The sequence below is a fragment of the Microcebus murinus genome, chromosome 26 (genome assembly GCF_040939455.1).
Source record: "Microcebus murinus isolate Inina chromosome 26, M.murinus_Inina_mat1.0, whole genome shotgun sequence".
NCBI classification, from domain to species: Eukaryota; Metazoa; Chordata; class Mammalia; order Primates; family Cheirogaleidae; genus Microcebus; species Microcebus murinus.
Window position 1 is genome coordinate 17,809,429 of NC_134129.1, and position 22,418 is coordinate 17,831,846.

Genomic DNA, 22,418 nt, shown 5'->3' on the forward strand with positions numbered 1-22,418 from the left:
TACCTATCCTTTTGTCTTATTCATAATGGTATGAATTTCTTGGTATGAATGGTATGAATTTCTTGAAGGCATGTATCATATATTTTGTTAATCTCTGTATTCATAGCACTGAGCACATTTCCTGCTGTTAGTAGGTGTTGATAAATAATTTTGGTAGAGGGAAGTAAGAATGCAAGGAACAAAAGAGGAAATAAAATAGTAATTTTGTATAAGTAATGTGATTTTATTGCTGAAAACAATACAAAACTATTAGAAATCATTTTCCTAAAAGCCACTAAGGTGATTAGTTTCAAAATAAATAAATAAATAATTTTCTCACATAGAAAAATTAATGGGCCAGGCATGGTGGCTCACGCCTGTAATCCTAGCATTCTGGGAGGCTGAGGTGGGAGGATCACTCAAGGTCAGGAGTTCAAAACCAGCCTGAGCAAGAGCGAGATTCCATCTCTACTAAAAATAGAACAAAATTAACTGGCCTACTAAAAATACATAGAAAAATTAGCCAGGCATGGTGACGCATGCCTGTAGTCCCAGCTACTCAGGAGGAGGCTAAGGCAGAAGGATTACTTGAGCCCAGAAGTTTGAGGTTGCTGTGAGCTAGGCTGATGCCACGGCACTCACTCTAGCCTGGGCAACAGAGTGAGACTCTGTCTCAAAAAGAAAAGCAATGGGGAAAGTATTGATCTATAATTAAAATTTTTAAGTTTTAAAAATTCTTTATTTTTTAGTGTCTTTATTTTTCTATTTATATGTTCCACTTTTTTCTAGAGTGATTATGTATTAAAAAGGTGATTGTGTAATAAAAAAATTTCCTAAGTAGAACACTTAGGCCAAACAGAAATTACAGGACAAGGGAAGTGATTCTTTTTTTCTTTAGGTTCCAGCAAAGCCCAGGCTTGGTTTGCTCTAATAACAGGAATCATATTGTCTGTTCTCAGTTAATCTTTTACTAACATAATTTTTCTATGTATTATCATGGGTGAAACAATCACACATTCTCCCTTTTCTAGTCATAGACATGAAGTTTCCTAAAGAGAGTGTTCATGGATGGCAGTAGGCAGTTGGCATGTGGGTAAATATTACCAGAATAGTCACACCTTTGTTCTGATGGTGGAAAGGAATCAGTGAAGCATTTCTCCTCCTCCTCCTCCTCCTCCTCCTCCTCCTCCTCCTCCTTCTCTTCCTCTTCCTCCTCCTCCTCCTCCTCCTTCTTCTTCTTCCTCCTCCTCCTCCTCTTCCTCCTCCTCCTCCTCTTCTTCTTCTTCTCCTCCTCCTCCTCTTCCTCCTCCTTCTTCTTCTTCTTCCTCCTCTTCCTCTTCCTCTTCTTCTTTCTCTTCTCTTCCTCTTCTTCTTCTTCTTCTTTTTTTTTTTGCCACAGGTTAATCTGCTTCAAGGCATTTCTCTTCTTACAAAGTAGTTGTTTCTTGGTAAAATGACTTTAATGATTTTTAAAATAGGTGTACACTTTCAGTAACAAACATAACAAATACTCTAACTTACCTATTTATTGACTGCCTGCTAGTTATTTTCCTTAGTTGTTTGAATGCCGGGAAGAGATTGTGAGCAGTTATTTCTTCACTTGAAGATTTAACATCTTATAACAAATGATTTTTTTTCTTTCATTTTAATGTAGTTGGGAGTCCTGTGAATGGACAAGGTTGATACCTCTTGGGGCGGAAAATAAATGGGTGGAAATGACGGACGGTTCATTGCAACTGAAAACTCTATGCTACCGTGAGGGTTATATTCATTAAACTGATCATAGATGTGACTATGTTGCATTCTTGCCACGTGCCAGGGGTAATTCTAAGACCTTTATGCATTTATTGTCACCAGTCTGTGAAGCAAATGTTATTCAGGAAAACAAAGATGATTTCCTAAAGAGCAAAGCTGTCCAATAATGGAATGGGTTACTTATAAGACAATAAGTTTCCACAACCAGAGTGTTCAAAAAGAGACCAAGTGATCACATATCAGGAATGCCACGGTGGCATTCCTGACTTGGGTGGGAAGTTGGTTCAAGCAACCTTTGAAGTTATAACTGCTTTTAGATTTCTACGATTTTTACCCTGCGGAGACCATAACACCTTGTAACATGGACCAAATAACGCCAGAAAATCACTCCATTTAAAATCCAGCTGTTATGTTTTAAACATATCGATTCTTTCGGTCAGTCAAGACACTAAATTAATGCTGCTTATTTAGACAGATAATATATGTAGACTTTGGTTTATTTTTTTTTTCCCCTTGGGATTCAGTGGCCCTCAAATGTAAAGTGGGTTATTGAAATGTTACACTAAAATTATGAAGACTTTAAAATTTAGATATGTTTTTGATGTCTCGGTTCTGGTACAAAAGATTTTGCGGGAGTTCAGAATCAGTGTAACAAAGAAGGTAAAAGCATAGATATTTGGTATCATGTGTACTTTGGTTCATATGGTTATTGCTTTGGTTTTACTTTCTGACTGTGTGTTCCAGGCAAATTAAGTACCTTTCCTGAGCCCTGAGTTCCCTATCTGTAAGAACCCAAGGAAAATACTTACTGGGCGGTTTGCAATTACAATTACATGAATACAGTGTTTTATGCTTGGAACAACTGGTTCCCAAAAATAAGACCTACCCATAAAATCAGCCCTAGCAGGATTTCTAAGCATTTGTGCAGTAGAAGCCCTACCCCAAAAATCAGCCCTAGTGATGGGCGTGGCTATGAAAATCAGCCCTAGTGATGGGCGTGGCTATGAAAATCAGCCCTAGTGATGGGTGTGGCTATGAAAATCAGCCCTAGTGAGGGGCGTGGCTGCGCAGCACATCTGCACAACCCATGCGTGTCATCGCAGAGCGGGAAAGAACACGAGCAGCCCTTCTCATCTGCCCCGTGAGAGCTCTAGTGCTCCACAGGAGAGATCGGGGCCAGTGGTTCTAAAGGAAATAGAGTCGCAAGACATTCAGGATGGGATTCGGGGTTTGGAGAGTGAGGATGATGTTCCAGAAGAAGACGACTTCACTCTATTTGAATCAATGTAGGTGGTTGTACTGTCCTTAAAAAAAAAATAACACATCCCCTGAAAATAAGCCCTAGGATGTCTTCTTGAGGAGAAATAAATATAAGACCCTGTCTTATTTGCAGGGAAACACGGTAGCTGTATCAGTGGTATCTTTACATAGCAGCTCTGTTTGAATGTGCATGATGATTATGCAGCCTAAATGTTCTGGGCCCATGGAGGCTTTGGATCCAAATAAATTTGCATCAACAGCACATAATTCCTGTTCCTGTTCCACCTACACTCACAGGACCTCCAGCTTTCCTACTTCAAAAAGGCTCCTGAGAAACAGGGGAGGAGGTGGAGCAAGATGGCTGAATAGAACTCTCCGCGATCTTCCCCTGCCAGGAAGAGCAAACTGAACGACTACCCAGGCACGGAAGCACCTTCATAAGAACCAAAAATCAGGTGAGTGATCACCATGCCTGTTTTCAACATCCTATCAGGGCCGGGCGGGGTGGCTCACGCCTGTAATCCTAGCACTCTGGGAGGCTGAGGTGGGAGGATCGCTTGAGCTCAGGAGTTTGAGACCAGCCTGAGCAAGAGCGAGATCCCATCTCTACTAAAAATAGAAAGAAATTAATTGGCCAACTAAAAAATACATATATATATATATATATATATATATATATATATATATAAAATAAGTATCCAGGCATGGTCGTGCATGCCTGTAGTCCCAGCTACTCGGGAAGCTGAGGCAGAAGGATCGCTTGAACCCAGGAGTTTGAGGTTGCTGTGAGCTAAGCTGATGCCACAGCACTCTAGCCTGGGCAACAGAGTGAGACTCTGCCTCAAAACCCCCCAAAACAAACAAACAAAAAAAACAAAACCAAAAAACATCCTATCAGGGAAGGAGGCACTGAAGAGGGTAGGAAAGACAGTCTTGCATTATGTATCAACCTCTCCCCCAGCCCCTAGCAGGGCCACCCTAGCGCTAAGTGTGCAGAATCTGTGTGCTTGGGGGAGGCAGAGTGATAGTGAGACTGTGCATTGGAATTAAGGACCACCCTGTCACAGCAGAATAAAACAGAGGGCAGAATTCTGCTAGGACCCATGGAGAGAGCATTAGACCAACCCTGGCCCGAGAGGAATGCTCCGCCCCAGTGACAAGACTCTGAGTTCTGGCTAGTTTCTCCACCAAAAATGGCTGGAGCCCTGGAATAAATTTGTAAGGCAATCAGGTCACAAAAACTGCAGTCCTTGGGCAAGTCCTGTGGCTGCTGTGGCCTGGGAACCCGTGGACTTGGAGTGCACGTGACCAAATGAGACAACAGCAGTGTTGGCCAAGTGCCACCCCTCCACCAACTCTAGTCTTCTACTGCTTGGGGAAAGGAAAGGGCAAGAGTAAGGGGACTTTGTCTTGCAATTTGGGCACCAGCTCAGCCACAGTAAAATCAAGAACCAAGCAGATTCCCGAAGACCCTGATTCCAGGCCTTAGTTCCTGGATGGCATTTCTAGACCCACTCTGGGCCAGAAGGAAACCTTCTGTCTTACAAGGAAGGATCCAGTCCTGGCAGGATTCCCAATTGCTGACTAAAGAGCCCTTGGACCTTGAATAAACATCAGAGGTTACCAGGTAGCAGTCAACACAGGCCTTGGGTGACACTGAGCTGGCTTCAGGGGTGACCTGGTGAAGGCCTGCCTGTGGTGGCCACAAGGGAGTGCTCATGTCACCCTTTCCTCAACTCCAGGCAGCCTAGCATGGAGAGTGAGACTCCTCTTTGGGAGAAGGTGAGAGAAGACAGTGAGAGACTTTGCCTGGCAATCCAAGGAATTGTCTCATATCTTACACAAGTCCACCAAGGCAGTACCACTGGGAGTATACAAGGGTTGCAGTGTTTCTGGGCTTGACCCCCTTGTGCTAATATGGCTACAGTGACTAAAGACTTAGATCACCACACTCAATTCCCTTTTAATCCCTGGAACGCCTTGGATGGATACAAACAAGCCCAGACTTTGAAGATTAGAATAAATACCTAACTCTTCAATGCCCAATATCAAGGAACATCTACAAGCATGAAGAACATCCAGGAAAACATGACCTCACCAAATGAACTAAGTAAGGTACCAGTGACCAGTCCTGGAGTGATGAAATTTGTGACCTTTCAGACAGAGAATTCAAAATAGCTGTGCTGAGGAAGCTCAACAGACTTCAAGATAACACAGAGAAGAAATTCAGGAGCCTATCAGAGATACTTAACAAAGAGATAGGAATTAACAGAAAATCAAGCAGAAATTCTGGAGCTGAAAAATTTAAAATGAAAAGTGCATCAGAGTCTCTCAACAGCTGAATTGACCAAGCAGAAGAAAGAGTTAGTGAGCTTGAAGACAGGGTATATGAAAATACACAGCCAGAAGAGAAAAGAGAAAAAAGAATTAAAAAGCATGAAGTATGCCTACAAGATCTAGAGAATAGCCTCAAAAGGGCAAATCTAAGAGTTATGGACCTTAAAGAGTAGGTAGAAAGAGAGACTGAGGTAGAAAGTTTAGTCAAAGAAATAATAACAGAGACCTTTTCAAATCTAGAGAAAGATATTAGTATTCAGGTACAGGAAGGTCATAGATTTAACCCAAACAAGACTACCTTGAGCATTTAATAATCAAGCTCCCAAAGGTTACATATAAAGAAAAGGTCCTGGCCGGGTGCGGTAGCTCACGCCTGTAATCCTAGCACTCTTGGAGGCCAAGGTGGGCAGATCGCTCAAGGTCAGAAGCTCAAAACCAGCCTAAGCAAGAGCGAGACCCCCATCTCTACTAAAAATAGAAAGAAATAAATTGGCCAACTAAAAATGTATAGAAAAAATTAGCCGGGCATGGTGGTGCATGCCTGTAGTCCCAGCTACTCGGGAGGCTGAGGCAGGAGGATCGCTTGAGCCCAGGAGTTTGAGGTTGCTGTGAGCTAGGCTGATGCCATGGCACTCTAGCCTGGGCAACAGAGTGAGACTCTGTCTCACAAAAAAAGAAAAGAAAAGGTCCTAAGGGAAGAAAGAAAAAATAACATCTAAAGGAGCTCCAATATGTCTGGCAGCAGACTTCTCCGTGGAAACCTTACAGGCCAGGAGAGAGTGGCATGATATATTCAAAGGAAATATCTGAAGGAAAGAAACCTTAATCCTAGAATATTATATCCTGTAAAAATATGCTTCAAACATGAAGGAGAAATAAAGACTTTCCCAGATAAATAAAAGCTGAGGGATTTCACCAACACCAGACCTATCCTACAAGAAATGCTAAAGGGAGTTCTTTAATCTGTAAGAAAAGAATGTTAATGAACAATTATTTCCTTTAAAGTTTGAAAACCACTCAAGATCCTTTTTGTCTGAATGCCTATAGAAATTCACAGCTGCTTATATCCATTTTGGAATTTTATTTTACTACTTTTTGCTGTTGGCAGTGTATATGGGGTCCCTATGGCTTTGTTTCATACCTACATTGCCTGAATATCTCAATTCTGGAGTAAATCCAAATTTTTAAAAAGTTCCATACTTCTTGTACATTCTTAAAATTTAAAAAGTTTACAAAACACTGGCCAATGGAAATTAAGTGGATAGGCCACGTTTGTGTTCTGTTAAAAAATAGGCCGGGCGCGGTGGCTCATGCTTGTAATCCTAGCACTCTGGGAGGCCGAGGCGGGCGGATTGCTCAGGTCAGGAGTTCAAAACCAGCCTGAGTGAGACCCCATCTCTACTAAAAAAATAGAAAGAAATTAATTGGCCAACTAATACATATATATATATAAAAATTAGCCGGGCATGGTGGCGCGTGCCTGTAGTCCCAACGACTCGGGAGGCTGAGGCAGTAGGATTGCTTGAGCCCAGGAGATTGAGGTTGCTGTGAGCTAGGCTGACGCCACGGCACTCACTCTAGCCTAGGCAAGAAAGCGAGACTCTGTCTCAAAAAAAAAAAAATAATAATAATGGCTATGTACGACTAGAAATAAGTGTTTTTATTAGCGTTAGAACAATGATAGAGTGAAACTTTTGATTATATATGTAAATATATAAAAATAGTCTTCCCACTACTAAGACTTCTTTCTCCTCAGATATGAAACTAATCATGAAGAAAAATATTATCAACACACAGCGCTCCTTTGTAAATAGGCCCAATGTGATTGCACCAGATATTGAAAAAGAAATAAGAAGGATGGAAAACGGAGCATGCAGGTAAATCCATACATTTCCCCAGGCATTTTAAATTCCAGCCCCAATTCTTTAATCTAGCTAGGTTTAATATCAATTAAACTTCATAATTTGTAACCTTGAACTTTGTAATGTATTTAACTCAGTAAATTCATTTGCACTTTGGAATATCACAACTTGTCTAACAAATGAACGTAGATATTATTGTGCTCACTTGTTTGGAAGCACTTATGAAGCACCCATGCCAAATATTTATTTAGTCCCTGGCAGGGCCTTTTTCCTCTTGAGACATTTCAAATCTAAAGGATGGCATCGCCAAAGATAAATATGGAAAAGTACAGAGTGTGATATGCTGACAACATGATGTATTATAAAAGTATAATTTAACGTGGTTACCTGATAAGTGAATATAATGTGTGTAAATGTGCTTAAAGTTATTTTTATTGGGAGGAAACATTAGTTAGAAAAAAAGTTAGTTCTGGGCCAGGTGCGGTGGCTCACGCCTGTCATCCTAGCACTCTGGGAGGCCGAGGTGGGAGGATCCCTCAAAGTCAGGAGTTCGAAACCAGCCTGAGCAAGAGCGAGACCCCATCTCTACTATAAATAGAAAGAAATTAATTGGCCAACTAATATATATAGAAAACATGAGCTGGGCATGGTGGCGCATGCCTGTAGTCCCAGCTACTTGGGAGGCCGAGGCAAGAGGATTGCTTGAGCCCAGGAGTTGGAGGTTGCTGTGAGCGAGGCTGACGCCACGGCACTCACTCTAGCCTGGGCAACAAAGTGAGACTCTGTCTCAAAAAAAAAAAAAAAAAAAAAGAAAAAGAAAAAAGAAAAAAAGTTAGTTCCATAAAACAATATAATATGATCTAAGTCCCAGATATCACACTTTCTCTTTGATAAATATTAACATCAACCAATGCACCAAACAACAGGAATGTGGAAAACCTAGAAAGTAGTTTCTTAATTAAACGCATTTTACTGAACTGTGCATACATTCTAGAACATTCTATGTCTTCTGTTCACTCTTCAGAGTTCTCACTTCACTCTAATTAAAAATTATTGTGTGTGTTAATTTGAGAAGGAAGGCAAAGATAAAAGGCGATGGTCCCCCAGTGAGAAATGCTCCCCCTCCATTATGGCCGAAACCATTACTGTATCAGAGGTCCCCAAACTTTTTAAACAGGGGGCCAGTTCACTGTCCCTCAGACCGTTGGAGAGTGCACACTGTAGGCTCGGGACGAGTCGGCTGCTAAGCAGGACAGGCAGTGGTGGCAAAAACACCCAGAGGGCCCGGATAAACATGCTAGGTGGCCCACATGTGGCCCGTGGGTCATAATTTAAGGACGCCTGCTTAACTCGTCTCTGCCTCCTATCGCACTGTAGCTCCTTTTCTGACGATGACGACAGTGCCTCTGCATCCGAAGATTCCGAGAACGAAAACCCCCGTGCAAGGGGTTCCTTTCGAAATAACTCACACAGAAGGGGAGAACCACCGCAGAGGTGAGCCGTAGGATCCGCCCCTCGGCGTCTGTTTTTAAACCGTTACTTAGATGAAAGTTCTTCTGTTCCTTCCGCAGAGTGGGCCTGGCAGATGCTCCTGCTATCCAGACACCGTGCAGCTTCTCAGGAGTAATGACTTCTGTCCTCAGCCTTGCCCTCTCTTGGGGAACTGCCACTGCCCGATGCTTATTCGTGGCCGTGGGGCTCCAAGTTCCAAGTCAGAGACTCTCTGGCTTCATTTTCCCCGAGATCCGCGCCTGTGCCTAAAGAAACTTCATGCCCCAGTCCACTCTGATTTCCTGCTTCTCGCTAATTCCTTCTTGCAAGGCCCGGAAGCAATTATATGTGAGAGGGTTGGTTGTCCTTCTCGAAAATACTCTGTCCCGTTTTTGATCCTCCTTGTAGAAAATAGAGCACTGGAGTGAGAGGCTAAAAATCCTCAGTAGGAAATGAAGTGGTCATGGAAACTTAAAACATAGGATTCTGAGGGTGTGGAAAGGGTGTGGATCAGAAGGTCCCATCCTGTGGGCCATAATTACTTTTTTTTTTTTTTTTTTGCTTTTTTTTCCCCTCCTTTTTTATTTTTCCTTCCACTATCTCCAACTTTCCCACTGTTATTTTTAGTTATCTTTTCTCCTCTTTCTATCTGTCCTGACAGTGTGAGGTCTCCTGTTGGAAATTACTGGTATCCAGGTTAGTTGACCCCAGGTAATTCTTGTTCCGAAATTGACCAGTAGGCATTTACTAAACCACTTTGGTTCAAGGCACTGGTATTTGGCCAGTCATGCTTCATGGAGACTCTATATTTTAAAAACAATGGTCTAGGCAATCTTTAGTCATGAGTTGAAACTGAGAAGAATTTGTTCTTTAGGACTTGTTGCTTTACCATGGACATGACACAGATGGTGACAATTATGATTTCACTGTACGTTTTTCATTTCTCAGGGAGCAGTACCTGCCTGGTGCCATTGCACTTTTCAACGTCAACAACAGCAGCAATAAGGACCAGTAAGTACATTTACAGTAGAAAACCAAAGCTTTGTTTGTATAGAAAACCAGTGAAAAGGTAGGACTATATCTCAATCTGTTCTAGAGCAAATATTTATTAGGCAAACTATTTAATACAATGGCAACGATATTCTATTATTTTGTTGTTGGATTATTTATATCTGAAAATGCAGCTACCTATATTAAAAGTAGCATTTATTTTGATGTTCATTTATTTGAATACATGCTAAAAACACCACGTCTGTAGTGTACATGCAATTAATTGCATTTCCTTGGGGGTAGAATGGCTGAAAAAAATCAACGAAACATTATTAATTGTTTCCAGTCTAAGCCAGTGTGTCTTAGGTTAAGTTCCTCAGGAGACCATGTCTGAGATGGAGGATTGTGTGCAGAGTTTTTATTGTGGGTGCTCTCTGGAATAATATCTGGAAGGGAGTTCGGGGGGGGGGGCTCGGGGGCAGGTATGGGCAGAGAGAGAAGTAGAACCTCAGAGAATGGAGCTCATATACACTGTGATTCCACGGAGAGCTTTGGAACAGGGATGGCCTTTCAGAGTTCCTGCATAGTTAGGTGATAGGCCTGGCTCCTCAGACCCATGCACAGTCATTGGATAAGAGATGGCCTTAGGAAGAGGAGGCATAACCTTGAACATGGTGGTTTCCTGCAGCCAAAGTCAGCCCAAGTAAGAAGGAAAACTGGGAGATCTCAGCAACCACCGCTCTTGGCATGTGGGGAATGAGTGACATGGTGTTTGTGACAGAATCCTTCATTATGGGTAGTCGTCTTATGTCCTGTGGTTAGATTACCCCATCTCAGGGGCTGATTAACATGATATCATTGACATAGTTATAGTGGACTATATAGATATAGACTATATAGGTATTGACATAGTGGACTAATGGGATGTTCTCAGAAATGGCCAGATGGTCCAGGTCCCCCCAGACCCTGCCATGGGAGCAGGAAGGAGAGTTACCATCGCCCTGGAAAAGGCTGTTGGGATTCCCATCCCATGGGGCTATAAGCTATTTCTGACCCTGTTCCCAGACAGTGATGAAAAATAACATTCACATGACTGACCTACAACCTGAGGTATATGGTTTCTAGATGAGGTGAGTGCACTATTTTCCACACATGGCAGAGCAGCTGCAATGGGGTTATTACTTGGTTGATTTTTCACTAGTCTACTGCCAACCACCAGGATTCATTTGGTTTTTGCAGGGGCCAAATGGTAAGTCGAACGGGGACATGAAGAGGGACCGCAAATCCTGCGTGCATTAGGTCTTTAAGCATTGCACGTACTTTCATTTCTAGGATGCAATATCACTTTTGGCTAAAGGATGGGAGGCAGCTTGATGTCCTCTACTTGGTCCTTTTTTTTTTTTTTTTTGAGATAGAGTCTCACTCTGTTGCCTGGGCTAGAGTGAGTGCCGTGGCGTCAGCCTAGTTCACAGCAACCTCCAACTCCTAGGCTCAAGCGATCCTCCTCCCTCAGCCTCCCGAGTAGCTGGGACTACAGGCACGTGCCACCATCCCCGGCTAATTTTTTCTCTATATAATAGTTGGCCAATTAATTTCTTTCTATTTATAGTAGAGTCAGAGTCTCACTCTTGCTCAGGCTGGTCTCGAACTCCTGACCTCGAGAGTGCTAGGATTACAGGCGTGAGCCACCGCGCCCGGCCACATCCTGCATCACTTGTTATCCTCTGAGCCCTCTTAGGGAACACATTCAGCAGATGCACCATCTTCTTAGCACAGTTTATGCACTTCAGCATGCCGCTTCTCTGAATCTTTTGATACTTTCCCTCCATTTTCTGCCATTTTGCAATCTCTGCTTCACTTAGTGTGGGGATCACCTTTCCTGGGCTTCCAAGAGCCATCTGAGCAGTGTGTCAACATCATCTCCCAGGACCCGTGTTGGGCTGTTAAATCCCGAATCCCAGAAGTGTGCTGTCATAGCAGTGAACTCCCCCCATCCAACTTTATGTTCTGTCCTCGTTTGTACGTGACCACCTTAGATACTAAGCCCCACCGCAGTTGTGAGTCTTATCTCCTGCTTTTCCTCCACTACAGCTTGCCATTTCTTCTGGGTCATTCTCACCCGGATTAATTCCATTTGCACTTAGAAATTTTTCCCGCTTTAACATCCTCCCTCTTTTTTTTATCAACTTCTCCAACTCTTATCCATACTTCCAGGGTCTAGGTTTAGATCTACCTCCCTTCAACAGCCTTCTCTGACTATTTTAGTGGTAGTGAGATCCCGGTTCATTCATACATGAATAATACATTTTCATAAGACACCTGAGCTGGCAATGGCAGCCTGCTATGACCCTAGGTCTATCTGACTCCAGAATCCATTCTTTTGCTCGTAGAGAAAGCTAACTGTAGAAAGAGACCTCTAGTCACATAATCTCCACTCGAGAAATTGTATATAGAAAAAGGAAGTCTCAAATCCAGTGAATGATTTTAATAACTGGGATAATAACTGTATTAACACAAAGCTTTTTTTTGACTACTTGTGAAAAATTGTTCCAGTCAGGATTACCCTTCTAAAGAAAATTGATGACATTTTCTTTAAATTCTCAATGCTTTTATTCAAGGATAAATATAAATGATATCAAGAAGCTTAAATTTTAAATAACTAGTTTTTTTAATACATCAAGGCTTTGTACTCTTTTGGGGGCTGTTGTTTCTTAAATTTCTCTCTTTTGGTTTATGCCTTTATTCATCTCCATTTTCTTCAGTTTTGTACATCCATTAACCCAGAAATTTTTGTTTGCTTTATTATATAGGTAATTGCTCTTTTTTAATAGAAATTTCCATTAGGAGACCAGATTTCTAATTTCTGAGCACTGGGTCAGGTCTTTGAATGCAAGGCTGAGAATTCTTGCTCAATGAAGAAGTAAATAAGAATGGAAATCAGAGTGTAATATGATTATGTGACAGAGATATTGTTTCTTCTTTAGAGAACCAAAAGAAAAAAAGAAAAAGAAAAAAGAAAAGAAGAGGTAAGTTAGACTTTGGCTGAATGACCCTACATTTTTCTGCCCAGAACATTTTTGTATTTTAATACTACCTACTCAACTTTTTTAGCAAGTCAGATGATGAAAATAAAAAGGACCCAGAGAAGAAAAAGAAGAAGGAAAAGAAAAAAGAGAAGGAAAAAAAAGAAGAGAAAAAGAAAGAAGAGAAAAGCAAAGACAAGAAAGAAGAGTAAGTATTTTTACTGGCATTGAAATTAGAAATGAATTTGTGTTGGGATTTAGACATAGGGTAATTTTCTATGATATAAAGTAGGAAGAAACTTTATGGTAAAGAGGCTTTATGTAAAGACTGTCTTTAAATATTTACAAATAAACATTTAATGTAAATTATCAAATATAAATAAAAACTTTTTCTAATTTCCCTAAAGTTAGCATTATTCTTAATTTTCTCATCAAAAATTTTCACTGCTATGGTTAATTCTCTTCCCCAAGCTTCGGTTAAGATAAATTTATCACTGGGAAATATTTAGGTTTCAAGGAGTATTGGGTTCCTAGGATTTTACCATTAATTTTTAAAAACTGAAATAAAAATTTAATTTTTTCTTAACATATTTGAATTATAAATATTATATGGCAAATACTCCAAAGTAAAGAACTGTCATTGCAAAAGCCATGCCTAAGTCCTAGAGTAGTACAAATACTATCAAAACACCAGTCTCTTGAAGTATTCTTTTTAAAATAAACATGAGAGCTAGACTTTCGCCAGCCTTAGGCCAAGTGATATTTGCAAAGCTCTTTTTACTTTTTATTAAAGGGCAATTGTTTTGTTAACTTACTTAAAGAAAACTGTTTACCAGACAATGGTCCCATTATTTGTGCCTCTTTAGAAAGTTGTTGAATTTGTATAAGGACAAAAGTCTTTATAAATATAGTCTTAATCACCAGGACATAAAAGAAACCACTTTCGATTGACCATATATTTTCTTCCTCCCTTCCTCTTGCTTGGCTTCTCTTAAAGAAGCCTTTGTACTTGTTTATGAACAGGTGCTTTGTGTGAGATTGTATTAATCACATTATTCTTCTATCCCCACAGATGACAGCAAAGCCATGGGCTCCCCCTGCCCCTCACAGTGTAGTTGCTAGTTACTTCCTTACCTGATTGAGAGGTAGTAAAGTCACCATTTTCCTACCAGTCATGAACTACCAAAGGAGCCTGTGGAATATCCATTGATTTCTATGATCTATGCCACTATTCCCTTTCAATGGCCGGGGTATAGAATTGACTGCAGTATGGCAATAAAACCGTGGCTTTAATAAAAGCCTAACGTGGTTTAATATAAGGCTACTGATTTTTTACCTATCCACCCCTCACTAACCAGTCCCTTATGGCTAATGCACTTAAGCTAATCTTTCCACTGCAAGGCGAGCTTCGATAGCTCACTTCTGTTTCACTAATTGTGGATGATGGGCATAATATTTGATATGGCCAATAAAACTGTTCTTGCCTCTTGGTAACCTCCCCTTTTATTTCTAATTGCTGCTAGGGAGAAGAGAGAAGTCGTGGTTATCGATCCCTCGGGAAATACGTATTACAACTGGCTGTTTTGCATCACCTTACCTGTTATGTACAACTGGACTATGATTATTGCAAGGTGTCTATATATTTTTTGTGGATCTCAGCCCACTTCTAGTTTCCAAGTTAACTGACTAAACAATTTGACCCAGAGATATTCAGGACATACCTCCGTTCTCTACCACAGGTTGTAAAGAGAGGCTAAATTATTCTCAGTGTGTTTTCTTTTTTTTTTTTGAGACAGAGTCTCACTTTGTTGCCCAGGCTAGAGTGAGTGCCGTGGCATCAGCCTAGCTCACAGCAACCTCAAACTCCTGGGCTCCAGTGATCCTCCTGCCTCAGCCTCCCGAGTAGCTGGGACTACAGGCATGCACCACAATGCCTGGCTAAATTTTGTCTATATATCTATATCTATATATATATTAGTTGGCCAATTAATTTCTTTCTATTTATAGTAGAGACGGGGGTCTCGCTCTTGCTCAGGCTGGTTTCGAACTCCTGACCTCGAGTGATCCTCCCGCCTCGGCCTCCCAGAGGGCTAGGATTACAGGCGTGAGCCACCGCGCCCGGCCTCTCAGTGTGTTTTCCTGAGATCAGGAAGAGATGCTTCGGTCCTCAATATACTTGGATCTCCAGTCCTGGGATGGGGGGTCGGGGTAAGAGGGGTACTTTAAAACTTCTGGTTGCTCAATTATTTAATTAGAACATTGGGAGAAACTACATTTTCTTTGGCCCACAAGAAAAAATATTGCCATGAGTTGAAAAAGATCAAGCATCCAGTGTCTTTTAGATGGTAAGTATCTCAGCCACCTAAAACCAAGCACGATTTCCTGAAGCATTTGGGGTATAAATAGTCAATATGGGCCTGGGGATCAATGTGTTTCACTCAACAAATTTTGACTTTAGCTTGAGGCCATTAATTCTTTTTAGTATTTATTAAATTTTTTTTTTATTTGTAAAAATGTATGGGTATATGTGAAATTTTTTTACATGTATATAAGACATAATGAGCCTTGCTCTGCTACCAAACATCAAATGCATTCCTTTTTATCTTACTGTATGTTTGTACCCTTTAACTCACTTACTCTTATGTGACGCTCTTTTTTTTTCTTTTGAGACAAAATCTCACTCTGTCACCCAGACTAGAGTGCCATGCTGTCAGCCTCGCTCACAGCAACCTCCAACTCCTGGGCTCCAGCGATCCTCCTGCCTCAGCCTCCCAAGTAGCTGGGACTACAGGCATGTGCCACCATGCCCGGCTAATTTTTTCTATATATTTTTAGTTGGCCAATTCATTTCTTTCTATTTTTAGTAGAGACGGGGTCTGGCTCTTGCTCAGGCTGGTCTCCAACTCCTGAGCTCAAACAGTCCTCCCCTCGGCCTCCCAGAGCGCTTACTTGATGCTTTTGCAAAGCTGACTAGCACAACAATGAGAATATTGGAATTCAGAAGTGTGAGGAACAAAATCCAACCACTGAGGGACATTTTCGGGAAAGCCACGGTTGAGTAGATGAACTCTAAGGGCCCCTCCTAGCATTGGCATGCTGCACTTCTCATGATTAAAAAAAAAAAAAAGTATATACATTTGTTGTTTTGGGTATTCTGAAATTTAAAGAAAAGAAAATAAATAAATAAATAAATTTTAAAAAATATACAAAGAGGATTTTGACTTAAATCTCCCCTCCCCCATTTCATTTTATTTATACAAGTTTTTCTTTTACAGAGCATGTTTTGATGAACTTCAATCCGATTACCTAGAATATTGGCTCGTTTTCGATTACTTATCAGATGTAGTCTACCTTCTTGATATGTTCGTACGAACAAGGACAGGTAACTATGTTCAGGTTGAGATATTTTCAAATGGCGTGCTTGTATCTGTATCCTTATAACTTGAAATGTCTTAATTCAAGTGTTCGTCAGAGTAAACTCACAAAGATCTGTTTTAGAGAAAAAGGCACAGATGAAAGTAGGGGTAGCATTGTACCACTCGTTGTACCACTTAGGCCACTTCCGCTGATTCAAAGGATGTTACCAGGCGACCTTCCGAATGTGGATTGGTGGCTTTCCTTTGTTGTCCTGTTCATTGGTTTTATGCCAGGCCAGAGGAAAAGAGAGAGCCGGAATATTCTGCCAGCACAGTGGGGAAAGGGTAATTGCTACCTAACAAGGAGATAACTTAAAGAGGCATGGGAGAAAATGTCATTGCACCTAGCAGAGCTATACTAGAAATAGTATAAGAAGCGGGAAAAACACAACTTAACTCAACTTAGCGGTTCACGGTGGGACATTGTTGACCAGGGTGCAGTGTTGGAAAACTCCCTAGCTGAAGTATTCTTGTTAAGTAGGTAGAAACTCATTGTCTCCACACTGCTCTCCGCATGCAAGTGTAACCAGTGTACACATAGCTTTTAAAGAATCATCGTGTAAAATTGGAACGTTCTGTAAATATCAGTGCCCTGGAGCAATGCTCTAGTTGCTTCGTCCCATCTGCAACCTGGGCCTCCAGGATAGGAGAAGCAGCAAATTCTTTCCCGAATGGGTTTAACAACACAAGGCTCGTGGTAACAGCAAAGAAGGGAAGATCCCAGGTGCCTAAGGACGCCTGGGGAAGGCCAGAATGAGAGATGACAATATAGCCACAAAGGGCACTCAATGCTTCACATTGAATGGGCAAGGCAAGAGCATGCAAAATAATCAGATAGCAGGGCAGGTACCTAAGCTTTCAATGTGGGGTTGGGGTCCTGGCAAGACTGTGACACAGCACTAAGGTGTTTAGGAAACTTTCTAAGAACGGTGTATGGAACAAAAACAAATATTTTCTCTTCCCATACTCTCAACATGACACAACGCTGGTCACCAAAATGCATGCGGGGTTTCTACTGCATACCGAACAATTCTGTGAACACCTGCTGGGTTACAATTTAACTGTCACTGTCACTAACTGAATTAGGAGAGGTCCCACAGGTTAAGAGCTCAGTCTCACAAGACAGTCTCCCACTTCAGATGCCAATCATGAGCCCCTGGTTGAGACTCCGGCTATAAATTGGGGTTCTCCCTTCTCAGCTTCAATCATTTGCTAGCATGGCTCACAGAACTCAGGGAAACACTTATGTTTCACTGGTTTATTATATTAATAAAGGGTGTGATAAAGGATACAAATGAAGAGCCAGCTCAGGACATACACAGGGTGAATCGGGATGGGTCATGGGAGCAGGAGCTTCTGTCCCCATGGCATTGGGGTGTGACAACTTCCTCCTCCTTGGCATGTGGATGGATTTGCCAACCTGGAAGCACGTTGAACCCCATGGTTCATGGATTTTTATGTAGCCTTACTCAAGTAGATATGATCAATGACGAACTCAATATTCAGCCCCTCTTTTCTTCCTGGATTATGGCAGCTAGGGCTGAAAGTTCCAAGCTTCTAAACATGGCTTAGTCTTTCTGGGGACCAGCCTGAATCTTGGAGCTCACCAAGAGTTGCCTCATTAGAACAAAAGACAACTTCTATCGCCTGGGAAATTCTAAGGGATTAGGAACTCTGTGTCAGGAACCAGGCTCAAAGATCAGATATCAGATGAAAGGTGCACCTAGAACCCCTATTGCTCAGGAAATCACAAGGGTTTTAGGAGATTTGGGCCAGAAAATAGGGACAGAGACCATATATGACGATATCGTAACACTATTCCCAAAAGGAATGGCTTTACTTGTATGGGGATGCCAGATCTAGAGAGATTTGTATATTGTATATGTACAGAGCTATACAAATCTCTCACTTTTGCACTTAATTTTGCTTTTTATTTCTGCAACAGAATATATTCCACAGCCATATATATGTTGACTGGTATTCATACCTTATTACATCGTTAAAGGCATATGTATTGAAAACGAATTCTTGTTTTGAACTCAACAAAGTTGAGAGTTACTTTAAAAAAAAAATTCACAATGGCCTAAAAATAAATATTCACTTGATTTTTTTTTTTCTATTTTAGGTTACCTAGAACAAGGACTGCTGGTGAAGGAAGAACTTAAGCTCATACAGAAATATAAATCAACCTTGCAATTTAAACTCGATGTTCTATCAGTGGTACCAACTGATCTGCTATATGTTAAGTTGGGGTGGAACTATCCAGAAATTAGATTAAACAGGCTGTTAAGGATCTCTCGTATGTTTGAGTTCTTCCAGAGAACAGAAACAAGGACAAATTATCCAAACATCTTCAGGATTTCTAACCTTGTTATGTATATCGTCATCATTATCCACTGGAATGCATGTGTGTATTACTCTATTTCGAAAGCTATTGGATTTGGAAACGATACTTGGGTCTACCCTGATGTCAACGATCCTGATTTTGGCCGTTTGGCTAGAAAATATGTGTACAGTCTTTACTGGTCCACACTGACGTTGACTACCATCGGTGAAACACCACCTCCCGTCAGGGACTCTGAATATGTCTTCGTGGTGGTTGATTTCTTAATCGGAGTGTTGATTTTCGCTACCATCGTTGGTAACATAGGTTCCATGATTTCCAACATGAACGCAGCCAGAGCAGAATTTCAAGCAAGAATCGATGCCATCAAGCAGTACATGCATTTTCGAAACGTAAGCAAAGACATGGAAAAGAGGGTCATTAAGTGGTTTGACTACCTCTGGACCAACAAAAAGACGGTCGACGAGAGGGAAGTCTTGAAGTATCTACCTGATAAACTGAGGGCGGAAATTGCCATCAACGTTCACTTGGACACACTGAAAAAGGTGCGCATTTTTGCTGACTGTGAGGCTGGCCTGTTGGTTGAGTTAGTCTTGAAACTACAGCCCCAGGTCTACAGTCCCGGAGATTACATCTGCAAGAAAGGGGACATCGGACGAGAGATGTACATCATCAAGGAGGGCAAGCTGGCCGTGGTGGCCGATGACGGGATCACGCAGTTCGTGGTGCTCAGTGACGGCAGCTACTTCGGCGAGATCAGCATTCTCAACATAAAGGGCAGCAAAGCCGGCAATCGGAGGACGGCCAATATTAAAAGTATTGGCTACTCAGACCTGTTCTGTCTCTCCAAAGATGACCTCATGGAGGCTCTCACCGAGTACCCCGACGCCAAAGCGATGTTGGAAGAGAAAGGGAAGCAGATCTTGATGAAAGATGGGCTACTGGACATAAGCATCGCTAATGCTGGTAGTGACCCCAAAGACCTCGAAGAGAAGGTCACTCGCATGGAGGGGTCGGTAGACCTCCTGCAGACGAGGTTTGCCCGGATCCTGGCTGAGTACGAGTCCATGCAGGGGAAGCTGAAACAAAGATTAACCAAGGTCGAGAAATTTCTGAAACCACTCATCGACACAGAGTTCTCAGCCATTGAAGGAGAAAGTGGGCCCATAGACTCTACCACACAGGACTGAAAAGCTGGTCGTTAACAAGGACATGCCTCAGGATCCTTTAGATTATGTGACTAAACTGTCGTTTGGAAGAAGAGGAGGAAGACTCAGCCGGGAAATTTTTCCATAAGGAAGACGTGCTTTGGCGCAGGGCACAAGGCCCGTCCGCTCTTTGCGAGGCACTGTGATTGAAGAATGGTTGTATCTTGGGATTTTTCACGACGGATAACATGCAAGGATATAAACTGATTAACGTGTCAGTGTCTGTATCTTCTGAATTTTTCACATATACTCCTTTTGTGTAATAATCTTTATAAAAGTGAACAAGTATCCTCACTTTCAGGATACTTGCATTGCTGAGGAGTGAAAAGTATTCAGAGTAACTGAGAATTATCATCTACATCATACTGGGCATACCATTTAAAAAAGTTAGAATGCAATAAAGTTAAGTTAATGATGAAACTACAGTGAATGTGATTTATTTGATAATTTAGAGAGTTTAGGATCTTGTCGAGCTTCAGGGCCGTTTTAAGGACATTAATCATTTTTGTAGTCTAGGATTCAGGAAGGGGGGTTGAGAGGAACACCTTACTGATAAAAGCAGGATAAATCAAACTTTACTATATGAATATATACATACACATAAATATTAAAACACACAGCATTGGAAATTATAAAATGTTATAGAAATCTTGTATACTCAATTAAAAAATTTCTCTGATTACTAAGGCCTGACAGTAGTGGCTACTATCTTACTCCTCTGCCCGGCCAGCAGTAAGGAAAAGGAATAAAAGTAATACTATTGCTGGGTGATGAACAAGAGAAATCGCCACGATGTTAGAAAAGGAGCCTCGAAAGTTCTGTGGACCAGCACGGACATCACTTGGGAGCTTCTCAGAAATGCATAATCCCAGTTTCTGCCCCAGACCCACTGCAACAGAATCTGTATTTTTAGCAAGACCCCTAAATGCTAGAGATCCACATCGAAGCTTGAGAGTTATGTATCTAAGAGAACCAGAAGGGAGTTAGCGGGAAGATGGTTCTAGAAAAGAAAAGGGAACTATCTGACAAAAGGAGTGGCTGAGGAAAACACGCTAATCAATCACACAACACTCTACTGCTGTGTCCAGACATGGCTCAAAAAAATCCTTCTTAGCACAGGTCACTAGAGCGGATACAAGATTTCTATCCCTGCCTATGATGACACGACTGAATATGGCTTCTTGTTAATTTGACGTTTCAGATGTTTACACGAACCTTGATCAGTGTATGCCAATGGTATAATTTATTCTACTCTGCCAACAGAATAGCCATTGGACTATACATTACGTCTCTGCAATCCTGTTTCCCTCCTTTATTTTGTCTATCCCTTCAATATCAGCCAGCAAGTGTTTCTTCTCTGTAGAAATGTCTAGTTTCCGAGTGGGTGAGTAGTTGTATGTAATATGTAACATAGTTTCTGAGACAAATTTCTTCTTCTTCTTCTGCCTCCCTTTCCTTCTTCTTCTTCCTTCTTTCTTTCTTCTTCCTACTCCTCTTCTTTCTTCCTCCTCTTCTTTTCCTTCTTTCTCCTCCTCCTCCTTCTTTCTTCTTTCTCCTCCTCCTTCTTCTTCTCCTTCTTTCTTCTTTCTTCCTCCTCCTCCTCCTCCTTCTTCTTCTTTTTTTTTTTTCATGACAGAATCTCACTCCGTCCCCCAGGCTAGAGTGCAGTGGCATGATCATAGCTCACTATATAGCCTTGCCCTCCTGGCCTCAAGTGATCCTCCTGCCTCAGCCTCCCAAATGGCTGAGACTACTGGCACATGCCAGTCCATCCAGCTAATTTCTGTATTTTTTGTAGAGATGGGGGTCTCACTATGTTGCTCCGTCTGGTCTTGAACTCCTAGCCTCAAGCAATCCTCCCGCCTCAGCCTCCCAAATACTGGGATTACAGGTGTGAGCCATCATATGGGACCTTTTTCTTCTTTAGTGTTATTATTCCTTCTCTTTCCTCTGCATTTTGGTCTTTTTCTTGCTTGTTATCAAAACATCGAAGACATTGAAAAGAGGCTTGCTGGCTACGCACATCAGGCAGATATGGTGAGATAAGAGCCAGTGAGGGTTACACACCCGTCTCCACACCCAAGCACCATAAATTACAGCACCTGGGTGGGGATGAGCGACCTTGAGTCTTAATCCGTGTTAATGGACCTACAAGAGGGTTCTGGTCTAGGTCCAATTTCTTGCTGCACAGAAATCCAATTACCGAGACAATGGGGTTTGCCAAGGAAGAAAGATACTGTGTTTCTCCAAAAATAAGACGGTCTTATATTTATTTTTCCTCAGGAAGACACCCTACGGCTTATTTTCAGGGCATGTGTTATTTTTTTTTTAAGGACGGTACAACCCTCTCCATTGATTCCAATAGAGTGAAGTTGTCTTCTTCTGGAACATCATCATCACTCTCCAAACCCCAAATTCCATCCTGAATGTCTTGCGACTCTATTTCCTTTAGAACCACTGGCCCCGATCTCTCCTGTGGAGCACTAGAGCTCTCACGGGGCAGATGAGAAGGGCTGCTCGTGTTCTTTCCCGCTCCGCGACGACACGCATGGGTTGTGCAGATGCGCTGCGCAGCCACGCCTGTCACTAGGGCTGATTTTCATAGCCACGCCCACCACAAGGGCTGATTTTCATAGCCACGCCCATCACCAGGGCTGATTTTTCATAGCCACGCCCACCACTAGGGCTGATTTTCATAGCCACGCCCACCACCAGGACTGATTTTCATAGCCACGCCCATCACTAGGGCTGAT

General features: G+C 41.8%; 1 protein-coding gene across 1 annotated transcript in view; it reads left to right on the top strand.

The window, feature by feature from the left end:
• Positions 1–20,076, top strand: part of CNGA1 (cyclic nucleotide gated channel subunit alpha 1) — a 32,381-nt gene extending 12,305 nt beyond the window's left edge. Inside the window, exons 2-10 of the mRNA XM_020284648.2 lie at positions 3,292–3,449; positions 7,088–7,208; positions 8,571–8,687; positions 9,633–9,695; positions 12,659–12,700; positions 12,786–12,905; positions 14,221–14,328; positions 15,973–16,079; positions 18,239–20,076. Of these exons, the coding sequence (XP_020140237.1) occupies positions 7,090–7,208; positions 8,571–8,687; positions 9,633–9,695; positions 12,659–12,700; positions 12,786–12,905; positions 14,221–14,328; positions 15,973–16,079; positions 18,239–19,647 (2,085 nt within the window). The 5' untranslated portion in view covers positions 3,292–3,449; positions 7,088–7,089 and the 3' untranslated portion in view covers positions 19,648–20,076. The remainder of the gene's footprint in view (positions 1–3,291; positions 3,450–7,087; positions 7,209–8,570; positions 8,688–9,632; positions 9,696–12,658; positions 12,701–12,785; positions 12,906–14,220; positions 14,329–15,972; positions 16,080–18,238) is intronic.
• The last annotated feature ends 2,342 nt before the right edge of the window (positions 20,077–22,418 follow it).